The sequence below is a fragment of the Stegostoma tigrinum genome, chromosome 26 (genome assembly GCF_030684315.1).
Source record: "Stegostoma tigrinum isolate sSteTig4 chromosome 26, sSteTig4.hap1, whole genome shotgun sequence".
Classification (NCBI taxonomy): domain Eukaryota; kingdom Metazoa; phylum Chordata; class Chondrichthyes; order Orectolobiformes; family Stegostomatidae; genus Stegostoma; species Stegostoma tigrinum.
This window is the reverse complement of record NC_081379.1, coordinates 48,101,634-48,126,478: the sequence shown is the minus strand read 5'-3', so window position 1 is coordinate 48,126,478 and position 24,845 is coordinate 48,101,634. Positions and strand designations below refer to the sequence as shown.

Below are 24,845 nucleotides of genomic sequence, written 5' to 3'. Positions count from 1 at the left end.
TCAATGGTGTTACCATCACTGAATCCCTCACTATCAACATCCTGGGGCCTTACCATTGACCAGAAACTCAACAGGACTCCCCACATAAACAAACAGTGTCTAGAGGAGCTGATCAGAAGCTGGGAATCCTGTGGCGAGTAACTCACTTCCTGATTTCCCCAAAGCCTGTCCACCATTGACAAGGCACAAGTCAGGAGTGTAATGTATACTCATCACTTGCCCAGATGAAAGCTGACCCAAGAACACTCAACAAACTTGACACCATTCAGGACAAAACATCTGGCTTGATTGGCACTACATCCACAGGCATCCCCTCACTCTGCCGTGGGCACTCAGTAGCAGCAGTGTGCGCTATCTACAAGATGCACTGCAGAAATGCACCAAATATGTTCAGATAGCACTTTCCAAACCCACGACTACTTCCATCTCGAAGGACAAGGGCAGCAGATTCGTGGGAACACTATCCCCCTGCAAGTTCCCCTGTGAGCCCCTCACCATCCTGCTGGAGAACATGTTACTGTTCCTTCAGTGTCTCTGGGCTAAAATCAATGAGTTCCCGCTGTAATAACATTGTGGATCTACCTACAGAATGTGGACTGCAGCGGTTCAAGTGGGCAGCTCACCACCACCTTCTCAGGGGGCAAATAGGGATAGGCAATAAATGCTGGGCCCAGCCAGCATTAGCCACCCCTATCCCATGAGCAAATAAAAACAGAGAATGCTGGAGAAACACAGCAGGTCTGGCAGCATCTGTGGACAGAGAAACAGAGAACAAACATTTCGTGTCTGGTATGGCTTAATTGAAAGAGATCAACAACAGGGTCATCTTACGAGGAAAGGTTGAGCAAATGGGCTTATATCTATTGGCGATAGGAGGAGATTTTATTTAAATTTATAAGAATCCAAGGTTGGTTTCAGGAGCTCGATGCTAAAGAGAACTTATTGCCTTTTGGAGAATCTAGAATAAGGGGTATAGTTTAAGAATGAGGGGTGTCCCACTGAGGAGGAATTGTTTCTCCCAGAGGGTAAATGCGCATTGGAATTCTCTTCCCAGTGGAAGATAGGATCATACAGATGTTTAGATCAAAGGGAGTGAAGTGTATAGGGGGCAGGCAGGAAGGAGAAGTTAAGGCCAAAACCAGATCACCAAGCCCAATCAGTTGGTGCAGCAGTTTTGAAGGGCCGAATGGCCCACTGCTGCTCTTATTTCTTTTGTTCTTAGGTAAATCTTTAGAGATAGCTCAGAAGAGAAATTACCAGGACGATAGGAGGGATCACAATTTGATTGGATTGTTCTCCTCAGGTTAATGGGGAATTGAATCGAAGTGCTCCCCATTCATGAGGGCTATCGATTGAGTAACTAAGGAGATGCAGTTTCCCTTAGTAGCAGAATTTGTAACCTGAGGAGAGTGGTTAGCTGCAGTAGCATTGGGAGCATAAGGAGAACACTGTTTACAGAGCAAGTTGTGATCCACAATGTGTTATAAAAAAAGGGAGGGTGAAGCAAATTCTATCGTAATTTTCAAAGCGAAATTCCAACAAATCATTGAAAAGAGAAATTTTGAAGGGCTCTGGGGAAAGAGCAAGATAGCTGGCCAAACTGCAGTGCTCTGTCAGACAGCTGGATCGGGCATGTTCCTTGACTTTCAGAGTTTTGTTGAAACGCTTTGAGATTGATGTTAAATTCTAAAGCAAAGAGTAAAAATGAGAACATTCTCATTTAAGCAAAGCCAAAACAAAACAGGATGTGATGAGACATGAAAAGTAAACCAGCATTTTCAGAATTAGTCTGAATCTGGCGTTACTCATTAACTATATACAAATACTGAATACTTTTACACTAAATTGACTCCTTGCTGAGAATTATCAGAAATCTTAGATCAGTTTTTCTCATTTTAGTGGCATCATTCACCATCGAGGAGAGTTCAACACTGTTCAAAATGCTTTAACCCTTAGAAAGCAAACACGACAAGAGAATCTTACTTTTCCCTGTTAATCTTCCTCTTTTCTTCCAATCTCACTTTCATCTCTCATTCACACACTCCTCTTTCTCTTTCATTTTCACCTCTCAATCTGCTCTCTTATCTCTCGCTCTCACTCATCTTTCACTTTCAGTCTCTTTCCCCTCGCTCGTGTCTCATTCTCTCTTTTCTCATTTTCACACTCTCTCTCTCTCTCAATTTCATTCTCATTTTCACACTCTCTCTCTCTCAATTTCATACTCACTCTCTCAATCTCACTCATCTCAATCTCATTCGCACACGCACTCTCCCTCAATCTCTCAATCTCACAGGCACCTCTCAATCTCATTCTTAATTTCATACTCACTATCAATCTCACTCTCGCTCTCATCTCGTTCAGTTTCCTCTTTCTCTCACACTCACTCCATCCATTCCAACATTTTCTCTCAGCTCTCACCTTGCTCAGTTTTAGGTCAGTTTACTCTCCTCAGCACACACAAATCCCACTTGCTTACCCCAAATAGATTTAGTCTCTCTCTTTCTCAAAACAACAGTCACAGGCTGCACATTGGACTTTGTTCAATGCTGATAGGTTTTAGAAGGTAGCCTTATCAATGGAGGCATGGTAGGACAGCTTGGCCCAGTTGAATGTGCAAACATATGGAAACTCCATGTTCGCATGTTCTGATGGGTGTAATAAGTGGCATCAGCTAGAGCAGCTGAAGATCAGGAGCTTGAGCTGAGAACAGCATTGATCTGAAATTTCCAGAAATATTCACCCAGTAAGCCTGCAGGGAAATAGGAAATAGCTGATGGTCAGAAAGTAAAGTAGGAACGGGCAGGAATCCACTGACTACATCCCAGTCTCCAACATGGTGAACATGATGGATTCTCTGGAGATTTGGTAATTCAACTGCAGACTGTGAAGAGGAGAAAGGTCAGAGAAACAAAAGTGATGGGGGTTGGTCTTTATTGTCAGGGGCACTGCTGGTAGCAGGCCTATCGTATGATGATTTGAGAGTGCCAGGGCCCAGGATGTCACTACCATACAATTGGGCAAACAATCAGTGACCTTGATCCATATTAGGAACAGAGGAACAGGAATAGGTCATTCAGCCCCTCAAGCCAAGGGTAGGAGTGTTTTCAATTCCAGGAGAATTGGGAATGATGCTGGAGAGAGAGGACATCTCACTGGGTCACAGGGAGATAAACAAGTGCTTTGCAGGGATGGTTTAAGATGGCTTGGCAGGGGAATGAGATGGTCAGAGTAGACACCCAGTCCCAAGAAGCAGTGCTGGGGGTGAATAACAACAAGTGAGTGTAGACAGTGAGAAAAGCAAAAGGCTAGAAAAGAAGAAACAAAGGAATCAGGTTCACAGAACTGTTATAGCGCAGACGTGGACCATTTAGCCTGTCATGTTTGCCCTTGCTTTCTGAGCATTTTAACTCCATGCTCAACCCCCTGCCTGGTCCCGCTAACCCTGACATTGTCCCTATTCTTATAAACGTCCATTGCACCTTATGAATGCTTCTGTTGAACCTGCCCCCCACCACATTACCAGGCAGAGCATTCCAGACTCGAACCACTCTTTAGTTTGATTTACTACTGTCACATGGACCAAGAAACAGTGAAAAGTGTTGTCTTATGTGCTCTACAGGCAGCTTGTACTATACAAAAAGTGCACCAGGGTAACAGTGGGCTGTGTTCACAACTCTCTGTAGGGTCTAGCGTTCTTGGAAAAAGCAGATGCCAAACCAAGCTGTGAAGCATCCAAATAGGATGCATCTACCATCTATTTTGTTTTCAATGCCTTGGATGTTTGCCAGGAAGGGGAAGCATGAAACCTCGGAGTTCCAGTCCCACTCACCGTGTGAAAAAGACTTTTCTCTCTTTGCCGTTCTTTTCTTCTGCAAAAACATTCAAACTGTACTGATTCCTGATCCTTTTACAAATCAGGACAATTTCTCCCTATCCATTCCAAATGGACTCATGACTTTTAAAACACCTACTGAATCTTCTCCAACTGGTATATCCTCCAAAGCAAAATGTTTAGATTAGATTCCCTACAGTGTGGAAGCAGGTCCTTTGGCCCAACAAGTCCACACCGCCCCTCAGAGCATCCCACCCAGACCCATCCCCCTATAACCCACACACCCCTGAACACTACGGGCAATTTAACATGGCTGATCCACCTAGCCTGCACATCTTTGGACTGTGGGAGGGACCAGAGCACCCGGAGGAAACCCATGCAGACATGGGGAGAATGTGCAAACTCCACACAGAGTTACCTGAGGCTGGAATCGAACCCAGGCCCCTGGCGCTGTGAGGCGGCCGTGCTAACCACTGAGCCACCGTGCCACACCACTTAGGGAGTAAGACAGATGACAGATAAAGACTGATAAAGACCGACAGGTGAAGGATCATCAAAAGATGCCCACGTGTTCAACTGAGAAACATAAGAATAATCAAACTTTTGGGTGCTTCCTATCGAATCTCACACTGCCCAACAGCAGCAGGAAAACAGATCTACAGAGCAGTGTAATAACAAAAGGACAGCTTTGTTGGGTGGGTGGGTCTCAATAATCCCAAATATTAATCAAAAATCTCTTAAAATGCACTCAGGATAAATTCTTAGTCACAGTAAGCCCAGGAATCACAGAAATACACATGGTAACATCACCACGTTCCATTACCATCCTGACTTGGAAATATATCACCATTCCTTCACTGTCACTAGGTCAAAATCCTAGAATTCCCTACCTAATGTCATTGTGGGTCAACCCATCAGCAGGAGGACTGCAGCAGCTCAAGGCGGCAGCTCACCACCACCTTCTCAAGGGGCAACTAGGGATGGGCATCAGATGCAGGACCAGGCAGCAACGACCATGTTCCATGAGAGAATAAATAAAAAAAGGGGTGATTTAGGCAGCTGTCCCCAAAGGCCCGAAACATTTCCTCAAACATTCCTGTGTAACAGCAGTCACTGTGTCTTGCTTTCAATCTCATCAGCTTTATTTACAAACTACCAGACCACAAGCTTGTCTGCAAAGTTCAAGCTCAGAGGGTGAAAAGAGACCAACGCAACATGGATATAAAATTAGCTGAGTGACAGGAAACTGAGGTTAGTGGTTGTGACATGGACTGGGGAAGCTTTAAATCAGAATTCCCCAGGGATCAGGATCAGGGGCCCCTGCTCTTCCTGTTAATGATCCAGATCCAGGCTTAGAAGGCACCATTTCCAAATGTGCAGAGGATATAAAACTCGTTGACATTGCGAACAGTGAGGAGGGTGGTTTAGATCTCTGGCAGGTGGGCTAGATGCAGAGCAGTGGGAATTGGATTATGGGCTGAAAAAGAAAAGCATGGGGGGGGGGGGGCGGGGGCGGGGGGAAGAGAAAAGGTGAATTGCTCTTTCAGAGAGCCAGCACGGATTGATCTGGCCGAATGGCAACCATCAGTGGTGTGACCATTCTGTGATTCTGCACCCACTGCTCATGTATATTCATCATCCTACAATTCCCATACCCCAAGTCAGGCCTCTGGCTTTTTTTTTATTAATCTTAATTCCCCTCCATCTGGCCTTGCTCAATCATTTAATTCTTCCAGTCCTTCACAGACCTGGCCTAGTGTTCTCCCTCTGAAACCCTCCCAATTTCATTTCCTGGACACCTCTTACAGATTGGGAAAGGGGAAGGAGCATTGACTTTTGGGTGATCTTATGCACCAGTTGCTGAAGGTAAGCATGCAGGTTCGGTAGGCAGTAAAGAAGGCAGTGGTATATTGGCCTTCATAGCGAGAGGATTCGAGTACAGGACCAAGGATGTGTTGTTGCAGTTATACAGGGCCTTGGTGAGACCACACCTGGAGTGTTGTGTGTAGTTTTGGTCTCCTTATCTAAGGGAGGATGTTCTGGCGATGGAGGGAAAGGTTTACCAGACTGATTCCTGGAATGGCAGGATTGATGAATAAGGAGAGACTGGGTTAGTTAGGATTGTATTCAGTGGAGTTTGGAAGAATGAGGGGAACTCTTAGAAAGATGAGATCTAAAAAGGACTGGACAGGTTAAACACAGGAAGGGCACTCCCAGTGACCAGGTGGTCCAGAACTAGGGCTCACATGGGGCTGAGCAGAGGAGAAATGTCTTTGCTCAGAGAGAATTCTCTGCCACAGAAAGCTACTCAGGCCAAAATGTTAGATGTTTTGAAGAAGTAGTTGGGTATAGTTCTTAGGGCTAAAGGATTCAAAGGGTATGAGGAGAAAATGAGAACAGGGAACTAAGTTGGATGATCAGCCATGATCCTATTGAATGGTAGACCAGGCTCAAGGGGCTGAATGGCCTACTCCTGGTCCTGTTTTCTGTCTTTCTAAGCATACCCCCACCTCCTGTTGATTGGCACTGCCAGTGTCCAAGAGTAGATGCTGCCCAGGACTGTGGGCAAGCCCAGGAACAAGAGAAAGTGAATACCTTTATGAGGGCCTGAATAAATGTTACAATGGCTAAGGCAGCCTAAGGATAGAGATGGGGCTGAAGGGGTCGGGATGGGGACGTGTTTTAGAGGTAAGGTGGGGAAAAATAAGGAGGCAAGGGTGGGCGAGTGCTCCTGATGTGCAAAGAACACACCCTTACCCATAATATAGTGCTTCCTTTCCATCCTCACTGCCTGCCTATGCTCCCAGTGTACGAGCTGGGCACGTATGAGAGTCAACTTGCTTGGTCACAACTAACCAGAAATCTCGGGATTCCTACAAGATTTCCCCTTGTGCATCCATTATCTGTTAGCTCCCCTCCTTTCATAGGGCAGGATGCAACCCATTTGCACTTTCTCTCTAGTGACAGTTATTGCATTCCTTCCTCCCTCTTCCTTGATTATTTAGTAATTTTGCAATGCTTTTTTTGTCTTCTAATGTGAAAACTGATTCAAAGTCTTTATTCAACTCCTCTGCCATTTCCTGGTTCCCCACTATTTCTCCAGCCTTGTTCTTTAAGGGACCGATGTTCACTTTGGCTTCCCTCTTCTTCTTTTACTAATTTAATGAAGATCTTGTCTTGATATTACTTCAAATGTTTTCTCTCAAAGTTTATCTTCTCTTTGGGAACCATGTTGGTTTTTCAAACTTTCCTTATTCTGCAGTTTGCTACTAAGCTTTACCTCATCTGATGCTATTGCTATCCTTAACTTCTCTGGTTAACCATGATCAGTTTAAATCATCTTCCATGAATCCTTCTTCCTCACTGGGATGTATATTTGCTGTGAGCCATGAACTATTTCTTAAATATCTGCCCGTACTCCTCAACTGTCTTTGCTGCTAACGTCCTGGCCATTCCAGCTTGCTTTCATCTCATTCCTTTGCAGTGACCTTTATTTAAGCTCGGCACAAATACTTTCATCTGAGGTTTCTCAAACAGAATGCTACACTCTACCTATGGTCACTGTTTCCTGGGAGATCTTATACTCTGGCATTATTTATGAAATAAATAAATCCTGCCTCCCTTCACATCACCAGATTCAAAATAGCCTGATCCCTGGTTGGATACACAATGCATTGGTTTAGGGAACTATTCTGAACACATTTGTGATTTCTTGCCTCCACCCCAGGTTCTTTTACCAAACTGACTTTCCCAAACTACATGAAAATTAAAGTCACCCATGGACTAACATACTGCCTTTTTCACAGGGTGCCATCATCTTCGGATTTATTCTCTGTCCAACCATATAGGGGGCCTACAGATCACTCCTACCAGTGTCTTCTTCCCCTTTTTATTTCTCACTTCCACCCATCCTACATCCTTTGCTGTTTCTTGCTGTTGTACTTATTCCACCGTGCTTTAACACTACCATGCAATCCTTCCTGCCTGCCCCCTCCAAAAAGTGAGATATCCCTGAATGTTCAGTTCCAGCTTTAAGGTCATTGTAACCATGTCTCTGTATGGACTATAAGACGTACCAATTAACCTGTCCGTGTGCTGTTAATTCATTTATTTTGTTCAGAATGCCATGCGCATTTAAATAAAGACCATTATTTTGACATTTTAACCATATTTCTCCCTTTGAACCTATTTACTGCCATTTTCCTATGTACACTCTGTGCCTTCCTGTTCCTTTCTCAACATTATTATCCAAATAGCCACCCTGTAATGCTGCCAAATTCTCTTCCTTTGTAAATGTACATTTGCCTTCTCCCAGATCCTCTCCGCTGATTAGTTTAAAGCCCTTGTTATCGAATTCACCAGTACACTGGTCTGGGCACAGGGCAAGTGAAGGCCATTCCACTGGAACAGATCCCTTCTACTAGCCCAGTACTGGTACCAGTGCCCCTGAACTGAAAACCATTCCACCCACACCAATCTCTAAGCTATACCTTTCACTCCTTGCCTCTATATGCCCTTTGCCAGTCTGCTCTTTGCCCAGGTAAATCCAGAGATTATTTCCTTGGAGGTACATTTTAATTTTTAACTCCCAAATGTTGAAAATCCTGCAGCAGAACCTGCTTTCTAGTCCCAATGTTGTTAAAATTAATACAAATAACCACAACTACATCCCATCCATCCCCTCCCTCTTTCTTCAGTCCCGAGGCCCTGTCCTTAACCCTGGCACTGAACAAGTGGCACAGTTTTTCAGACTTGCATTGACAGATGTGGAGTCTCCCCCTAGTTACACTGGCCCCTATCACAGCGACATTCCTATATCCTCCCCCTCCATCTGAATGGCCCATTGCACCACGGTGCCGTGGTCAGATCTTTCATTCTCCCCGCAGTCCCCACTCTCATCCACACAGCTTGTACCTGTTGGACAGGTCCAGAGTGTGCCCCAGGTCCTCGCCCAGTGTCAGAGCCCCCTGCCCCCAATCACTGACTCTCACGGTCGCTGCCATTGGTCACGCGGTGTGTGAAACAAACATCTTGTTGAGCAAATTTCCCATAGTCAAAAGGCCAAAGGTGAAGACCCTGAATTTCAGACACTCAACAGCAAGATCCAGTGGGATTCAACAATGGCAGGGGATGGGGTTTTACAGCAAACAGCACCACCTTGTGAGGCTGGTGAAAACAACATAGCATCAACACCCTTCATCTCTCACTCTCCCTCCCTCTGTCACTCCTGCTCCATCTCTCCATCACTCCCATCTACAGACCTTCTCTCTCATCCACTCTCCAGTTCCCTCCCTCTCTTTATCCCAGACTCTGTCAGCTTCCCCTTTTTGCTCCCTGACTTACAGAAGCCAGACGTACCCCACACTGTACACCCCTAACACAGGGACCCCCAGCCACAGAAAATTGCACCATTGGCTTCAGTGTCAACCCCAACCCATCCCTCCACCTCAAAACATGATCAGAGCAGTGAGTACCCAGCCCCCAATCATTAGTCAGTAATGTTTGCCCCTCCATCCCAGTGTATCGATAGCTAGTAACTGCCCCCCCACCACCACCCCCCCACCCCCCCCCCCCCCGGGGGGATTCACAGGGTTAGTAATCCTCTCCTCTCCCCCCCCCCCCCACGAAATCCCCAGCAACAGCATGACCTCCAACAAACAGAAAATTCCTGCTGTCCCTCAGGGGGAAGGTTTCGCTGCTCCCACCTTGCACCGCCCATCACGGTATCTGAGAGATCAGACTGCCCTGACTACTACAGGCTGGAGTCTAGCCATTTGTCTGAGATCCTCTTCAAACACTCACTCATCATCGTCTCAGCAGACTTCACCTTCTAATGCCGCAGACACTGGGAAAGGGTAAAGCACACAGGAGACTGACATTGAGGGATTGCTTAAGGCTGAGTAATGTGATACTCTCCGAACCATTTGGTGACTGATTTGAGAAATTTGATTTAGGACATCGATTGGACATTATTTTTATGATGTTCTGATACTCAGTAATCTGCCAAAGTAAGGTGTGTGGACCTGCTGAGGAATGGGGAGCTCTGGCTCAAGATATTGGTATCACTCACTAATTATTGTCCAAGCTATACCTGCCCCTTCCTCCTCAATAGTGAAGGAGGCGTTCAGTACTCCTGTCTTTATTGGTCAGTGCATTGAGTATAGGAGTTGTGAGGGTCATGTTGAGGCTGCATGGGGCATTGGAATATTGTGTGCAATTCTGGTCTCCCTACTATAGGAAGGATGTTGTGAAACTTGAGAGAGTTCAGAAGAGATTTACAAGGATGTTGCCAGGGTTGGAGGGTTTGAGTACTGGAACAGGCTGGGGCTATTTACATCGAAGAGCCAAAAGGCTGAGGGGTGACCTTCTACAAGTTTACAAAATCACAAGGGACATGGATAGGGTGAATGGGCAAGGTCTTTTCCCCAGGGTGAGGAGTCCAAACCTAGGCTGGCACAATTACAACATTGAAAAGGCATCTGGATGGGTGCACGAATAGAAAGGGTTTAGAGGGATATGGGCCAAATGCCAGTAAATGAGACTAGATTTATACAGGATATCTGGTCAGCATGCACATGTTGGACCAAAGGGTCTACTTCCATGCTGTACAGCTCTATGGCTTCTCATTCTACCATTTCCTCCTCCTGCCCCCAGGCTCCTCATCTGCTAGGGGATGTCTAGAGTCAGAGATTTACAGCATGGAAACGGGCCCTTCAGCCCAACTTATCCATGTTTTCACAATTAATCTAGTCCTATTTACCTCTGTTTAGCCCATACCCCTCCATACCCATTCCATCCATGTACCTGTCAAAATGTTTCCGAAATGACAAACTCATTCGCTTCCACCACTCCCTCTGGCAGCCCGTTTCAGACTCTCACCAGCCTCTGTATGAAAACATTGCCCCTCCGGACCATTTTACATTTCTCCCCTCTAACATTAAACCTATGCCCTCTTGTTTTAAACCCCCCTGCCACGGAAAAAAACTATTAGCTATCTACCTTATCTATGCCTCTCATAATTGTATTGAGCTCTATCACTCCTCAGTCTCCAATGCTGCAGGGAAAGAAGTGCCAGCCTAACCAGTCTCTCCTTATAACTCAAACCTTCCAGTCCGGGTAGCATCCTAGTAGATATTTTCTGCACTCTTTCTCATTTAATAACATCCTTTCTATAGGAGGGTGACGAGAATTACATGCAGTCCTCCTAATATAGCCTCAGCAACATCTGATACAGCTGCAGTAGGATGTCCCAATTACTATACTTAATGAATGTCAAAAGAACTCCAGATGCTGTAAATCAAGAAACAAAAACAGAAATTGCTGAAAAAGCTCAGCAGGTCTGGCTGCATCTGTGGAGAGAAATCAGAGTCAACGTTTCGGGTCAAGCGACCCTTTCTCAGGATGTTCTTGTCCTACATTCAGTATTTTGGCTGATGAAAGCCAGCGTGCCAAAAACCTTCTTCGCCACCCTATCTACCGGAGACTCCGCTTTCAAGCGTCTCTGAACCAGACTGTCCCAATGTGATGTTGAGAATCCCCCCCTCCTCAGATCAACAGGGTCTCCTCTGTAATACTCCCAGGTCGTGCAGAATTGAGGGAGTGCTACTCAAGACTGCATTGCTGTCATTATAAGTATGCTCACACGTCTGGGATGGCGGAGAATAAGCGCTGCCAGACCAGAGTTGTGAGGCACATGGTAGGAGAGTCACCTCCGTCATCCTGTCCCCAACCTTTGGTTTGCGTTGGTGCATTCAATATAGCTAACTCCTGTCAGGATAATGGGCAGCACGTGGTCACACTGCATCAGCATCTTGAGGCAGCAGGATCCCTTCGGGTTTAGGAAAATGGCTGAGTTCACATGAGGTGTTCAGAAGGTGATGTGTGGTCAGTCAGTGAATTCTGCACCTGGCAGAAGTCTGCAACCTAAGGAAACCCTGGAACGTGTTCTTCCTATATGTTTCCTCCTACAATAGGAAAAGAGATGAAATTGCCTCATGAGTATTTAGAACCTTTATGTTACAAGCTGAGAGATCTCCAGAGAAGGCAGATACATTAAGGGTAATACCTCATTGTCACCCTGATCAGACTATGCTGACTGAGGTTAGAGTCAGGGTTGTAACATTTGGTACAGTTCAGTCACAATCTCTCCAAAGATATCTCTGACATTGCTTGTTGATGAGGTTGCAAGAAGAGAATTGCTCCCTAAAACATCCGAGGATGCGGGCAGCAGCTGAGAGTCATTGCTGTCTCCATGCCTCCCTTCCTCCGCCAGCAGCTTGTCCAACTCTCTCCCTTCTCCCAATCAATGAAATTCCGAGGGGAGCAGACAGTCTGAAAGCCTGGTTTCTGCACAAAGCTTTATCTCACTCAATAATAAATACAGGCCCACTTACACTACATGATGTAGGCTTTTCAAACTTCACCTGTGTCCGGGAAAGCTCCAGAAACAATTGCATCATTAGCCAAAAATAAAAATCCAGCAACTATGCTATAATCACTCCATGTTCCCTTTAAACGTCACTAATGAATAGCTTTTTCCACACAGTTTAACCTTGTGTCCGGCTGCAAGAAGTTAAGACAGTGTAAACTGGAGTGTGGCATTAGTAAACAGCATCCGTGATGTTAAATCAGTGTCACACACCAACTGTTCTACAGTTGTTACACCAGCCTTTAGTAAGGTGATGTCTGTAACACTGCTCTCTGCAAGTGTACCAGCATGTTGCAGCCATCATCTGTGCACTTTAGAAGGCAACATCAAATCTAAAATCCTGCTTTCTAAATCCTATTTAAACCCCAGTGTTAGTGCTGCCAAGAGTGAATAATGTTGACCATAACAAACCATTTCATCTTGTCCCACAATCATGAAAGCGGCAGCAAAATACTTTGAGATAGCACCTGGAACATTTCATTTTGCTACAAGTGTTATCAAAAAAAGAGAGCTGGCACAGCATGAGGAAGTTCTTAAACAGGTTGGTTTAGTGCTTTCACAGACCCAGAGCAGGTCGACAGACAGATTTTCATTCCGAGCTGCACATCCAAGTTTAGCCTGCAGGTGGGGCACCAGGGCCAGGGGATTTTTTTCCCTTGAAGCATACACAGCTGAAGGGTGACCTTACAGAAGTTTATAAAATCATGAGGTGCATGGACGGGGCGAATAGCCAAGGTCTTTTCCCCAGGGTATGGGAGTCCAAAACTAAAGGGCACAGGTTTAAATTGAGAGAGAATCTGAGGGGCAACTTTTTCCACACAGAAGGTGATACGTGTACGGAATGAGCTGCCAGATGAAGTGGTAGAGGCTGATACAATGACAACATCTAAAAGGCATCTGGATAGGTCTGTGGATGAGAAAGGTTCAGAGGGATCTGGGCCAAATACTGGCAAATGGGAGTATTCAGTTCAGGAAACCTGGTTGGCATGGATAAGCTGGGCTGAAGGGTCTATTTCAGTGCTGCATGCCCTATAGATCGGCACAGAGGAATGGAGTTTACTGTGAGGGAAGGTTTGTATAGCAGAGCTTGTAATGACAGCCAGATTCCAGAGGGTAGAATATGGGTGATGTTCAGGAATGTGTAGGAATAGGGATAAAGGCAGCAATGTAGGCTTTGAGCAGGAGGTGAGCTGAGGCAGAGGAGTGGAATTAGACAGTCCCACTGTCCCTGCTGAAATGGTGTCAGAAACCCTTCCTACGGTCACATACAGCAAGAGAGCGGTGGATTTTAGCAAAGTAAGAAGTTTTACACCCAGATTTCACATTAAGGTTTTAATGCAGGTGGAGCAGGTGACCAAATCACTTCCTAGAGATGGGTGTAAAGAGGATTAATATTTGCCTTCATTTTTACCAGATCTCATTTGTAATTAATATTGGCTGTGCCTTAGGACACTATGCAAATAATGTTATGGGGGGGGGGGGGGGGAGGAAAGAGAGAAAATATACCACAACAGCTAACAAGTTTTGTCAAAGGTCAGGTGGGGAGGTGGGGGTTATTAGGGCTTGTGTTGGCTGTCCAGTGTTCTGTGGAAATCCTCAGGCAGGGCAGAATCTCCGAGATCTAGTAAGAAATGACAGTCATTCTGTGGAGAATCAATTAATTGGTCAGTAGCTGGGCAATCATCTTCAGAACTCTATGGCAGGCACAATAGTTATCAATTGTTGAGCTCACTTCTTCATAATCAGTCAATGGAGGAATCAGATCATGACATACGAGCAGTGTATTTGCTCTTATGTGCAAGTAGTAATGAGGGCAAAGTGATGGATGTGATCTGTATGGACTTCAGCAAGGTGTTCGACAAGTATCCTCATGGTAGACTGGTTAGCAAGGTTGAATCTCTTAGAATACAGGGAGAATTATCTATTTGGGTATTTCTGAAGAAGGTTCTTGGCCTGAAACATCAGCTTTTCTGCTCCTCTGATGCTGCTTGGCCTGCTGCGTTCATCCAGCTCTACACCTTGCTATCTCATTTGGAAATGGAAATGGAACTGGGTTGAAGCTAAAAGACAAAAGGTTCATGGAGGAGGATTGCTTTTTAGACCGTTTTAATCATTTAAATGATTTGGATGTGAACATAGGAGGTACGGTTCATAAGTTTGCAGATGACACCAATATTGGAGGGGTAAGTGGTCAGTGAGGAAGATTACCCAAGAATACAACAGGACTTTGATCAGATGGGCCCATGGGCTGAAGAGTGGCAAATGGAGTTTAATTTAGATAAATGTGATTTGCTGCATTTTGGAAAGGCACATCAGGGCAGGACTTATACACTTAATGGCAAGGTCCTGACGAGTGCTGCTGAACAAAGAGACCATGGGGTGCAGGTTTATAGCGCCTTGAAAGCAGAGTCACAGGAAGGTAGGATAGTGAAGGTGACATTGGGTACGCTTGCTTTTGTTCATCAGTGCTTTGAGTATAGGAGTTGAAAGGTTACGTTGCAGCTGTAGAGGACTTTAGCTAGGCCACTTTTGGAAATGGCCTGCAATTCTGGTCTCCCACCTATAAGACGTTGTGAAACTTGAAAGGATTCAGAAAAGATTTACAAGGATGTTACCAGGGTTGGAGGATTTGAGCTACAGGGAGACGCTATTTACCCTGGAGTGCCAGAGAAAGAGGAGTGAGCTTATGGAGATTTATAAAATCATAAGAGGCATGGATAGGGGGAATAACCAAGGTCGTGTGCCCAAAGGGTCTGTTTCTGTTCAGTACATGTGACTATGTAACATAGAAACTTATTTCTCGTCTGTTTTTCCCCAAACATGCTTTTGTGCACGCGAGAGACAAATTGCCAGGGAAGGAGACTACAAGTGTGTGTATGGAGCTAAGAGCAAGAGAAAATGAGCATTGAGGGCAGTTATTAATTATTAGCAGTGGGCTATGGAGAGGAATCAGTTGCTGGAAATCATGGACCAGTTCAGAAAGTCCCCAGCTTCTCCTGCCTGAGTCTAAATGGTTGCGGGAGGTAGATTTTCAGAGTTTCAACAAACATCACTTATCCCAGCACATTCTGTACATCGTTCACTTATGCAAGTTAAAAATTGCTTTGAAATCTTACCCTGACCCTAACTGAATTACTTACTGTATTTTTGAGGTGCCTCCTGACCTTAATGTGAAGTCCACTGTGGTGGCTCTCAGCAAAGGAAAGGGAAAGGACACGGAACTGAGTACGTGGACTGGGAGCAGCTATTACGGTGAGGTCCCTGTATCGGAGGTAGAAGGCCTGGGTTCAAGTCCCACCCTCCACACATGGCTGATTAAAAAATCCAATAATTAACTGAGTTTGGTGGGGAAAATGGAGGACAAAAATTGGTTACTGGTGGAAGAGTGGCAGCAAAATAAAACAAACTGATGAATTCTCCAGCCTTTGGAATTGTTTTACTGCACAAAAGACAATGCTGACACAGCATTTCAGAGAGGAGGCAGCACATTTCCTGTACACATCAGTTGCAGGTGAAACCGAGCCAGGAAGTGGAGATGGCACTAGCCTAGGGATTCTGAGACCTCAACTGGAAGTTTCACACTCCCTCCACATCACACAGGATCAGAGACTGAAGTCCATAGTGGGGGTGGAAACTGTCTTCCTCCTGCTGAGATCCAGAGTAAATTGAGGAGCACAGAAGTTGTATTATGATTAAGTTTGCAGCTGCAGCTGGAGAGCTACCTGGCAGTATGTGCATCAGCTCAAGGTCCATCACATTCAGACATCCTGCTCTGAGAGTCAGAATGCTGTCCCAAAAGGAATGTCAAATTCCAAAGGCTGGGATCTTCCCCAGACTACAAGCCAAATGTGCAATAAAAGATCCAGAAGTCCACTGCAGGACAAGATTTCTCCCTCAGACCGCAGACAGAAAAATGACGGGGTGTTTCCATATAACATGGCTGCTACTTTTGACAAAATATCAATTCAGTTCATTTGGAGGAAGTGATTGAAAACAACAGGATTAAAAACAAGCCGACAAGAGAAAGTAGGCCCATCAGTGCAAAAGTTGATTTTAAGATGCCACTTCAGCTTGGCATGCCAGCACAAGGTGACAATGCACTGCAGAGTGAGAAATGCTGCTTTTTGACAAGGACAAAACCAAGGGCTATCACTTGAACATAAGATTTCATTGTCATTGATCAATAAACTGGAAAGCTCCTCCCACAGACCCTGGTCAAAAACACTCTTCAAAAAAGCAGATTAGCTAATTATTTTTTCAAATATTCCACATGAAACTGCGACATCACTCCAGAAACAATTCATGAAATGCAACACACTTTGGGACATCAAGTCCGTGATAGATGTTAACAAGTTTAAAACACCATCTGAAGAAAGTGACTGAGGTACTTTGGTTTTACAACAGTGATTTTACACATCTTTGAAACAGATCGTCACAATACTAAAATTTTATTTAAAACAGTTTTGCTAAATCACAGATGGATTTAACAAAAATCTTACCCAGCAACTTCCAGTGGCTCAACAGATCAGACCAAATACAAATAGGACTTGTATTTGTCCAGGATCCTGGCTCTGTATGGTACAGACATCCAGCATGTTGAATAGAAGTAAAATATTACATTTAGAAACAGAATACAAGTTATTACAAAAATAACAGCATTTTCCCCCTTTGGAAAAACTGCTAATTTATGAAAAATTCTCCAAATGGATTAAAAAACTAAAAATTTTGGCAACTTCTGGAAAAATGTTTCGTTTGCAACTGCCACCAGGGATTCAAACTGATTCTGCTTCACATTTGGCAAGTCCGTAGACTGGGACTCGAACCTCCAGCTGGGGGCACAAACTGGGACAGCCACAGTTTTCACTATTGCTTTTTAGTCCTACTCCCAGTCCACCAAGAAAACTGGTCAGGCAGTCTGAGAGGGCAAGTATTAGGGGATGTGCATTTGGCTGCAGAGCTGCGCAGGCCACCCCAGCCGGAGCTGAACTGTATTTACCTAGCACCTCTCCTTCTGAAAAGGAGTCACTGGATGATAATCAGGAACCCTGGCTGATTTTATCCTCCTTCCTCCAGGACCCCACAGCCAATGCAATCTCCTGCCTGAACATAGGATGAAGGTTCAGTGATTACAAGTCAGAGTGACCAGAAGTGATGCTGAAGCTGTACATGCATGAAATGCCTGCAGTTCAGTAGGAGCCATCATTTACCCAACCTCCCTCAGAGCTACCCTGGCCCTGGTCTGAATTGTCCTTCCCGAGCTACAGTAGCTGGTAACGAGGGGCTTTCAGCAAATACATCAGTTATCAGACACTTGGCTTAGGTCCTTCCGTTCAGTCCTGTCACATCAACAGAACCTCTAAGTTTTGACTACAGATAAGAGGTTGTTCCTTCGACTCCTCTCTGGATTTTCATGGCTGGGGTGGGGGTGGAGATAGGTGGGAGCAGGAGCAAACAAAGCGCTTGAGAGAGAGAATAAAGTTTGTGCGTGTATACACACATGAGACAGGGGGAGCAGGAGCACAAGAGGTGTGCATGCAAGACAGATAAACAGTGAGACAGAAAGAAAGAACAAAGTGGGTGAGTGCACAAGGGAGTCAGAGAGAAACCAAAGGAAAGCTCATGAAGAGATGGAATGGAAGACCTCACATTTAATGAGCCTTTAAAGCCATATCTAGCTTGTATAACCCAGATGATGCTAGAGGTGAAAATACATCAACTGGATAGCAAGCTTTGGTCACAGTCTCTGATCAGCACAATACAGCTTCCTGTCCTCATTTCCAAGTTGACAAATTCTTCACAAGAGAGCACTGCCAGCTCAGATACATTCCAACATTCCAGCGTTCCAAACCCTGTCTGCATTCACATTTGATTCAGTGACAAACAGGAGGAGCTCAAGCTGCCTTCTGAGCACACCGAGTTCAGTACCTGCATGAAGCAGTAACAGAGTACAAACACATTTCGATAGTTTGGGGTAGGAGGTCAAAATGATTAGATACAGAGTAACTCAGATTGGACTCGGAGGATTATATCTGGGCAGCTAGGTCCTGCCTGTGCAGTTTCTGGATAGGCAGCAATCAATTTCAGATTGGGAACTGGGTTTGCCATCAAGTGCAGCTTTAAGAACAAGGGGATGCTGGAAAAACAGGAGTGCTGATACGGTGCATGGTTTTACCTAGGGGCAAACAAGCAAGGCTCTGACCCAGCCTAGAGGAAGATCGTCTGACTGTTGCCTGGCTCCGACTCAAACCCATTGGGTGAGGCTGTATCAGGCAAACTGACTGGTCCTGGGGTTTGCCTGTGTCCTTCCTTCCTGCAAGGCTGATCGACCGAGTGTGACTTTACAACCAATGGAGCATCCTCCGAGATCTTATCCCTCACCAGGACAGGAGTCCCGTCAGTAAACAGCAGCGCTCAAACTGGAGATGGACCCAGTTTCCACACTGACAAATCACTATTGCCCTGGTTTCTGCAGGAAGTAATTAGGCCATCAGATTGCAGGACACCAGTCTCAAATGCACCAGATGCAATAGACATTTCCTCGCAGCAGCTTGTGACAAATTGCCAGGTTTGCCCAGTCAAGGAGGCAGATGCAGTTTAAATGCACACCTTGTACCATAGGGGTGCAGTATCACCAACACATGCCCAGAATACTGGGGTTGCAGAGGGAGAAATGTCCAATCAGGGTCAATTCACAACGATTGCTTCCACAGGCAGCCTCAAGGCATGCAACTCCATCTGACCACTGCAGAGAGTTCTGTGCAAAATCCAAATCTCTTCCATTACTGCCAAGTCAGGTGGAAGCAAAACACAAGCACATTAAGACTATACAAGGCACCCTACCTGTTTAAACAAGTTCAGGCATGAATTTCTGGACAAGGTTTTACTTCTCCCATTGTTAAACAAGTTAATCCTCACTGTAAAATTAAAACTGTTACCAACACCACTTGAGTGCACATATTGGGGGAATGCGAGGATAACAATTCAAGGATCACAGCACACAAAGGAATTGTCTTAGTGACTAAATTTTAAAAAACCCCTTAAAAATTCTTGGAAACAAAAAGTGCCAATTCTGTTTTCAGACCAGCAGTCATGACTAGACATATCCTTTCTACAGCACTGCTGTCAGCTTAAAGAGGCATACGTATTCTTTAAAACAAAAAGACCATTCACCAGATTTCTTTTCTCCCCCCCATAGTTTAAAGAAAGTACACCCAGGATCGACAGAGCTCACTGCTGTCCCATAAAGATATGGCACTCTTTCACAGTCAGGTTGCCTAGTGCATGCCTTCAGGAATGTATGCAGAGTTTGAAAATACTGTAACACTTTTGTTGCCCATCCCTCCGCAGAATTCTTCAGCAGGCTCAGTGTTTATGCGGAGGTTTCAGGCTGAGGGTTGGAGTGGGTGTCAGGGGCTGGGGTGGGGGGGGGGGGGGTAGGTGGGGAGAGGCACTCCTTCAGAGGAAGTAGTCAGCAACTGTCTTTTTAGCCGATACCCCTCGTGATTCTTGAGGGGCAGCTTCAAAAATTGTAAATTCCTTCTCCAAATGTTCGTCCAATTCAAGTATCGCAGCGACATTTCCACACCTAGGTAAACACAGGGGACAAAAATGAAACGTTGGACAATATTCAACATTAAACACCTCATGGATTGTTAGCTGGGCTAAAGGCATGGTGCATTTGCTCGTTTTGAGGCTGAATACAGAAATATATAGGGCCCTGCTCTTTACAGACAAAGAAAATGCACCCTGTTTTAACTCAAAACAGATGACACCTAATCTCTAGCTCCTCCCTCAGGGCAATGCCTTGACCAGAGTCCTGGGTTTCAATTTTAACCAAAGATTGGAAGTTAATTGTCAGTGCTCGTTAACTGGTGCATCCAACAACAGCAACATCACCACAATGCTACATTTAATTGCCAATCAATCAGCACTTTCTTTGGTACGAACATGTCAGTTTTCCCCTGTCCAGGTGTGTAGAAAAGCTTTGACAAACATCTTTCTTCAATACGCAGATTCTAGACTGCAAAACAACAACATTCTACTCAACTAGTCAGTAGACCTCTGAATCAGGAGGATCTGCCCTCATTGAATTTAAATTCAAAGTAACACTAACCACTTTTCTGTAAGAATAACTAGGTCAAAGAGGTAGAGACAACAAAACTACAAAAGGACAAAAACAAAATTGCACAAATGCTGGTGAATGGGAGAGACAAAGGACATTGAATGACAAGACACATTGTAGGAGCGTAAAATACACGGTGAAAATTAACTTGCAAGAAATATCATTATCAATGGATAAGTTTTACAATTGTATTTAGGAAGAAAGGTCATTCGGGAGTAATGAGTTTTTAAAAACTGATAATGGTGATGGTGTCAATGAAAATAAGGAAGTGACAGACATTGAAAAATTACTTAACATTTGTACTTACTGTACAGGAAGGGGGAAACAGGCTGGACTTTAAGATAACTAATATTGGATCATGGGCTGGGACTCACCAAAATTAACATACGCAGAATAAGATAAAAGTGGCACCATGAGGAGTGACAATTCCCTCAGATGGATTCCACTTCTGGGTTTAAAAGGTGTCCACGAAGGAACATTGCTAATTGAACAAAGTTTAATCTTCCAAATTTCTCAATTCTGTAACTGTTCAGTTAGTTTGGAAAACTGCATGTGTCACTCTGCTATTTAACAAAGAAGGGGGGTAACCAGGGAATTCGGCAGTTAGTTTAATAATCAATTACTGGAATAAGACTAGAGTTTATAATTGAGGATAAAGCGACTGAAAAGCTTGGCTACAGCCAGTGTGGATTTGTAAACCAGCAAGTCATAGCTGATGAACCTGATTGCATCTCTCAAGGCAGTAGGCAGGATAAGTAGCTAACATGTGCCTGTGGCCATCTGGGCAGAACCTGATAGAAGTAGAGCTGGCCAGGGTGCTGGGGTCTTAGTGATTAAGAACGTGGAGGTATGTGCTCCATGAAGCTAATGGCCCTAAGGTTGCTCTCTGCCTGGACTGAGGTAGATGACACAGTGACTGAACAATCAACCAAAGACATGGGTTCCAACAACATACCTTCACCCTCTCATTTCTCAATAATGATTCAGTTGGCCTTATGGCTTGCTCCTATTGTTTCCAAGTGTTTCAACTGCCTGAACTACCCTTTACCCCACAACACATTTCACTCGCAACCATTTACCCACCCCTACCCACCAATGAAGAACAACTGTTCACAATTTATTCTGGGATTTGGTGAGTTAATTACTTTCAGACCTTTCTGACCTAAGGGGCAACAGTCCACAAAGTACTCCAGGCACAAAGTCACTAGTGCAACTTTGGAAACTCAAACCAATTAACACTCAAAAAGGTTCCAAAAAAATAAATCAGATAATGGCCAGATAATCTGCCTTGACAATGTTAGTTGAGGGATAAAGTTTGACTACATCAGAGAGAGCTGCCCTGCTCATCAAACACTGACTGGGGAATGCAGACAGCCACACAAGGGAGCTGACTGAACCTCAACTTAACATCCCGTTTCAAAGATGGTATCTAAATGCAGCCCTCGCTGACTGTATGCAGATGGGCAGTATCCTGTTCACTGAGATAACCTCACAAGCAAGGAAATCAACAAATGAAGCAGTTTCAGTTTTCAGACAGCCAGTGCCGGTTGAATTGCGTTTTATTAAAAAAAGAAGAACACCCAGAGAAGAGGGAACAACTAGACACCAACTATTTAGATAGCTCTCACCTGTAGCAGTAATTGGGTGCTGACCATACAGTTAGCACAGTTTCATTAAAGTGCCATTTATATCCCTCCATCACCAGCTGATGCGCACGGCAGATCAGATCTATGCTATTGGCAGCATTAAAGTGGGCAACAACATCACTGCCAAAGAGGTAGCCAGCTCCTCGAGGGCTGATGCCCCAGCCAGTGGTATCTAAAAAAACAAGTCATCTGTTGGCTTGATGATTCAAACAAAGATAAAGTTGTACCCAAAGCTGGTCAAGGAGAAATAGTTTTAAAGCTGCAGTGACCACTGACAGCACCATACCATGGCAAAAAGCCCAGTTCACTGTGGTGTGACATGGTAGATACCAATTCATCTTTGAAGTAGAAACACAAAAGACAGAATCACAGAAATCCAGGAGAAACTTCTTTACCCAGAGAGGTTAAAAATGTGCAACTTGCCACAACATGGAACAGTTTGATGAACAGCATGAATGGGTAGGAGGCAAAGAGAAAAAGGAATAGATGATGTGGATGGAGTGTGATGGTGTCAGGTTTGTGTACAGCACCACGCTGTAAATTTGTGCAATACCAACAAAATGATGGAGCAGTGCAAATATCTGCATTCTCACCCTCAACCCACTCAACACCACCACAGGTGCTGATCGAGACCATCTTCAAAAAGAGTCAATCAGGTGCTGTCTATAGCCAGGACTGACCAGAGGACCTGCCCAGAGAGAGTGTTATCACATGCTGCTGTCCTGGCATGTCCTCCAGGGAAACAGCAGGGATCTGACATTGATCTTACAACCACCGTAGGAGAGGCTGGTGCTGGGTACCAACCAGCAGTTGGTCACTATGGGGTAATCCAAGTGATCAGAAGCTGGCAGCAAAAAGCTCCTGAGTCCATCAATAGGCAGTAATCCCAAAAATATATCCATTGTTTACACTGTGTGCATGTTAGCCTTCAGGATGTAATTAAACACAGATGAAATCTAAAACAAACGAGTGTAAAGCCTTCAAGTGGGCAGGAAAAACTTAAGGACGAAAACTGAAAAAGTGGAAGTCTTCAGACTCTACTGGTTAAACTGTTTCACATAAACCAGTAAAGCTAACTAAAATGCTGAATTACAGATTGTGGAATAGTGGGCAGGAACTGGTGATCAAGCTGCCCACACTTCTGACCTGGTTTATAAAGGCACAAAAGGGTAAACACGAAGAGCAAGGCAGACAAGGTGACAAAGGTCAGAATTACAGACTAAACTGCTGGAACATGACCTGGACCATGAAACGATTTATATTACCCTGATGGAGGCTCCCTAACCTATGTTGATCAGGTGTTGCTCAGGAAAAGAATGGTGAAGGCGCCACAGATGGTTGCCCCTTCACTGATCAGGCAAACTGCCAGGAGGCAAGTAACTTCAGGAAGATGCAGGCCCCTGGGCAGATACAACTTAAATGTGGAGAAGTACGAGGTACCACACATTCAAGCGACTAGGAAGAGGAGTACATACACATGGAAAGATGCTGGGGCGTGTAGATGAACAGAGACCAAGTTTGAAGTCTGTAATTTGATGACTGCAGGTAGATATGGTCACAAACAGGCAAATTTTTTTGGGACTAGTTCAAATTAGGATACTGACAAGCATGAACAATTTGAACTGAAGGGTCTGCTTCTGTGCTGTAGGTTTGATTTGATCTATTGTTGCCAGATGTACCCAAGTACAGTGAAAAGCTTTGTGTTCTGAGCAGTACAGGCAGATCATAGCAAACAAAGACATATCGATCATAGGGTGCTAAGACAGCAAGGGGTGCGCAAGGTTACACTGCACGGGAGGTGCACAAAGCAAGATTAGCATCATTTGAAGTTAGAGAGTCCATTCAGCAGTCTAATAACAGCAGGGAAGAAGCTTTCTTGAACCTGTTGGTGCATGAGTTCAAGACTCTATTTTAATTTGATTTTAAATAAGAATTTTTTTGTTTTTTTATTCATTCACCAGATGTGTGCATCACTGGCTAGGCCATCATTTACTGCCCAGAGTCAGACACATGAGCCAGACCAGATAAGGATGGGAGCCTTCCGGGGGGGGGGGGGTGCAGTTAACCAGATCAGTTGCTCTGACAAAAAATCGGCACAGATTAAAAGCAAATCCCAGGTTTTCATGAATTCACATCCCACCATCTGCCATGCTAGGATTTGGACCTGAGTCTCTGGATTAATATTCTGGTGATAGTACCACTAGCCAGCACGTCCTCTTAACACCCACAAATTGGGATGACTTTATACAAAACTTTGGTCACAACACAATTGATTAAAAACTTCATTTTGGAGGGGGCATGAGTGTCATGGAGTTTAGTGAAGTCAGAGCAGGAAGACAGTAGAAGTTTAGTATTGAGGAGGATAGGTTTAGTGATCAAGACTATTACCACTTAACAGGGATATCCATGTTTTTTTGGGGTGGGGGGCATGGTGGAGGAAGACAGCAATGTTTTAAATGTTTTAGGAACCATTGATCGAGCAAAAGGGAAGAAGTGTTTCCTCTTGTTGGGAGTTACCAAGAAAGAATCAATTTTGAACTGCTTTTCATAGTTGGAGAGTGGGGTTCAGAGACTCTATGAAGCACAGGGTAGGCTGCAGCATGAAGTGTTTTCCTCTAGAGAGAGTGAAGGAGAGACTACAACATTTTTTAAAAAGGACCATTGGCCAAGTGGTTAAAACCGTAGAATAAACCATACATGGTGATTGAACAAAAGGAAGGCAGCAAATTGGTTTTGGATTTGCTCCCAAAGCAAAGGAGACACAAATCATATCCTTCAAAAAGGTTATGTAATATGGTTTGACAAGAGGAGACTTGA

At 44.6% G+C, this 24,845-nt stretch overlaps 1 protein-coding gene across 2 annotated transcripts in view; it reads right to left on the bottom strand.

Annotated features, from left to right (window-relative positions):
* Positions 1 to 16,692: 16,692 nt before the first annotated feature.
* Positions 16,693 to 24,845, bottom strand: part of LOC125463957 (serine/threonine-protein phosphatase 4 catalytic subunit) — a 49,195-nt gene continuing 41,042 nt past the window's right edge. Inside the window, exons 9-10 of one of the 2 annotated variants that reach the window (XM_048555779.2) lie at positions 22,011 to 22,200; positions 19,676 to 19,845 (exon numbers count right to left, since the gene is read on the bottom strand). In XM_048555779.2, coding sequence (XP_048411736.1) covers positions 19,716 to 19,845; positions 22,011 to 22,200 — 320 coding nt within the window. In that variant the 3' untranslated portion in view covers positions 19,676 to 19,715. Of the gene's footprint in view, positions 19,846 to 22,010; positions 22,201 to 24,845 lie in introns of both variants that reach the window. The other variant, XM_048555780.2, reaches the window with a different exon arrangement.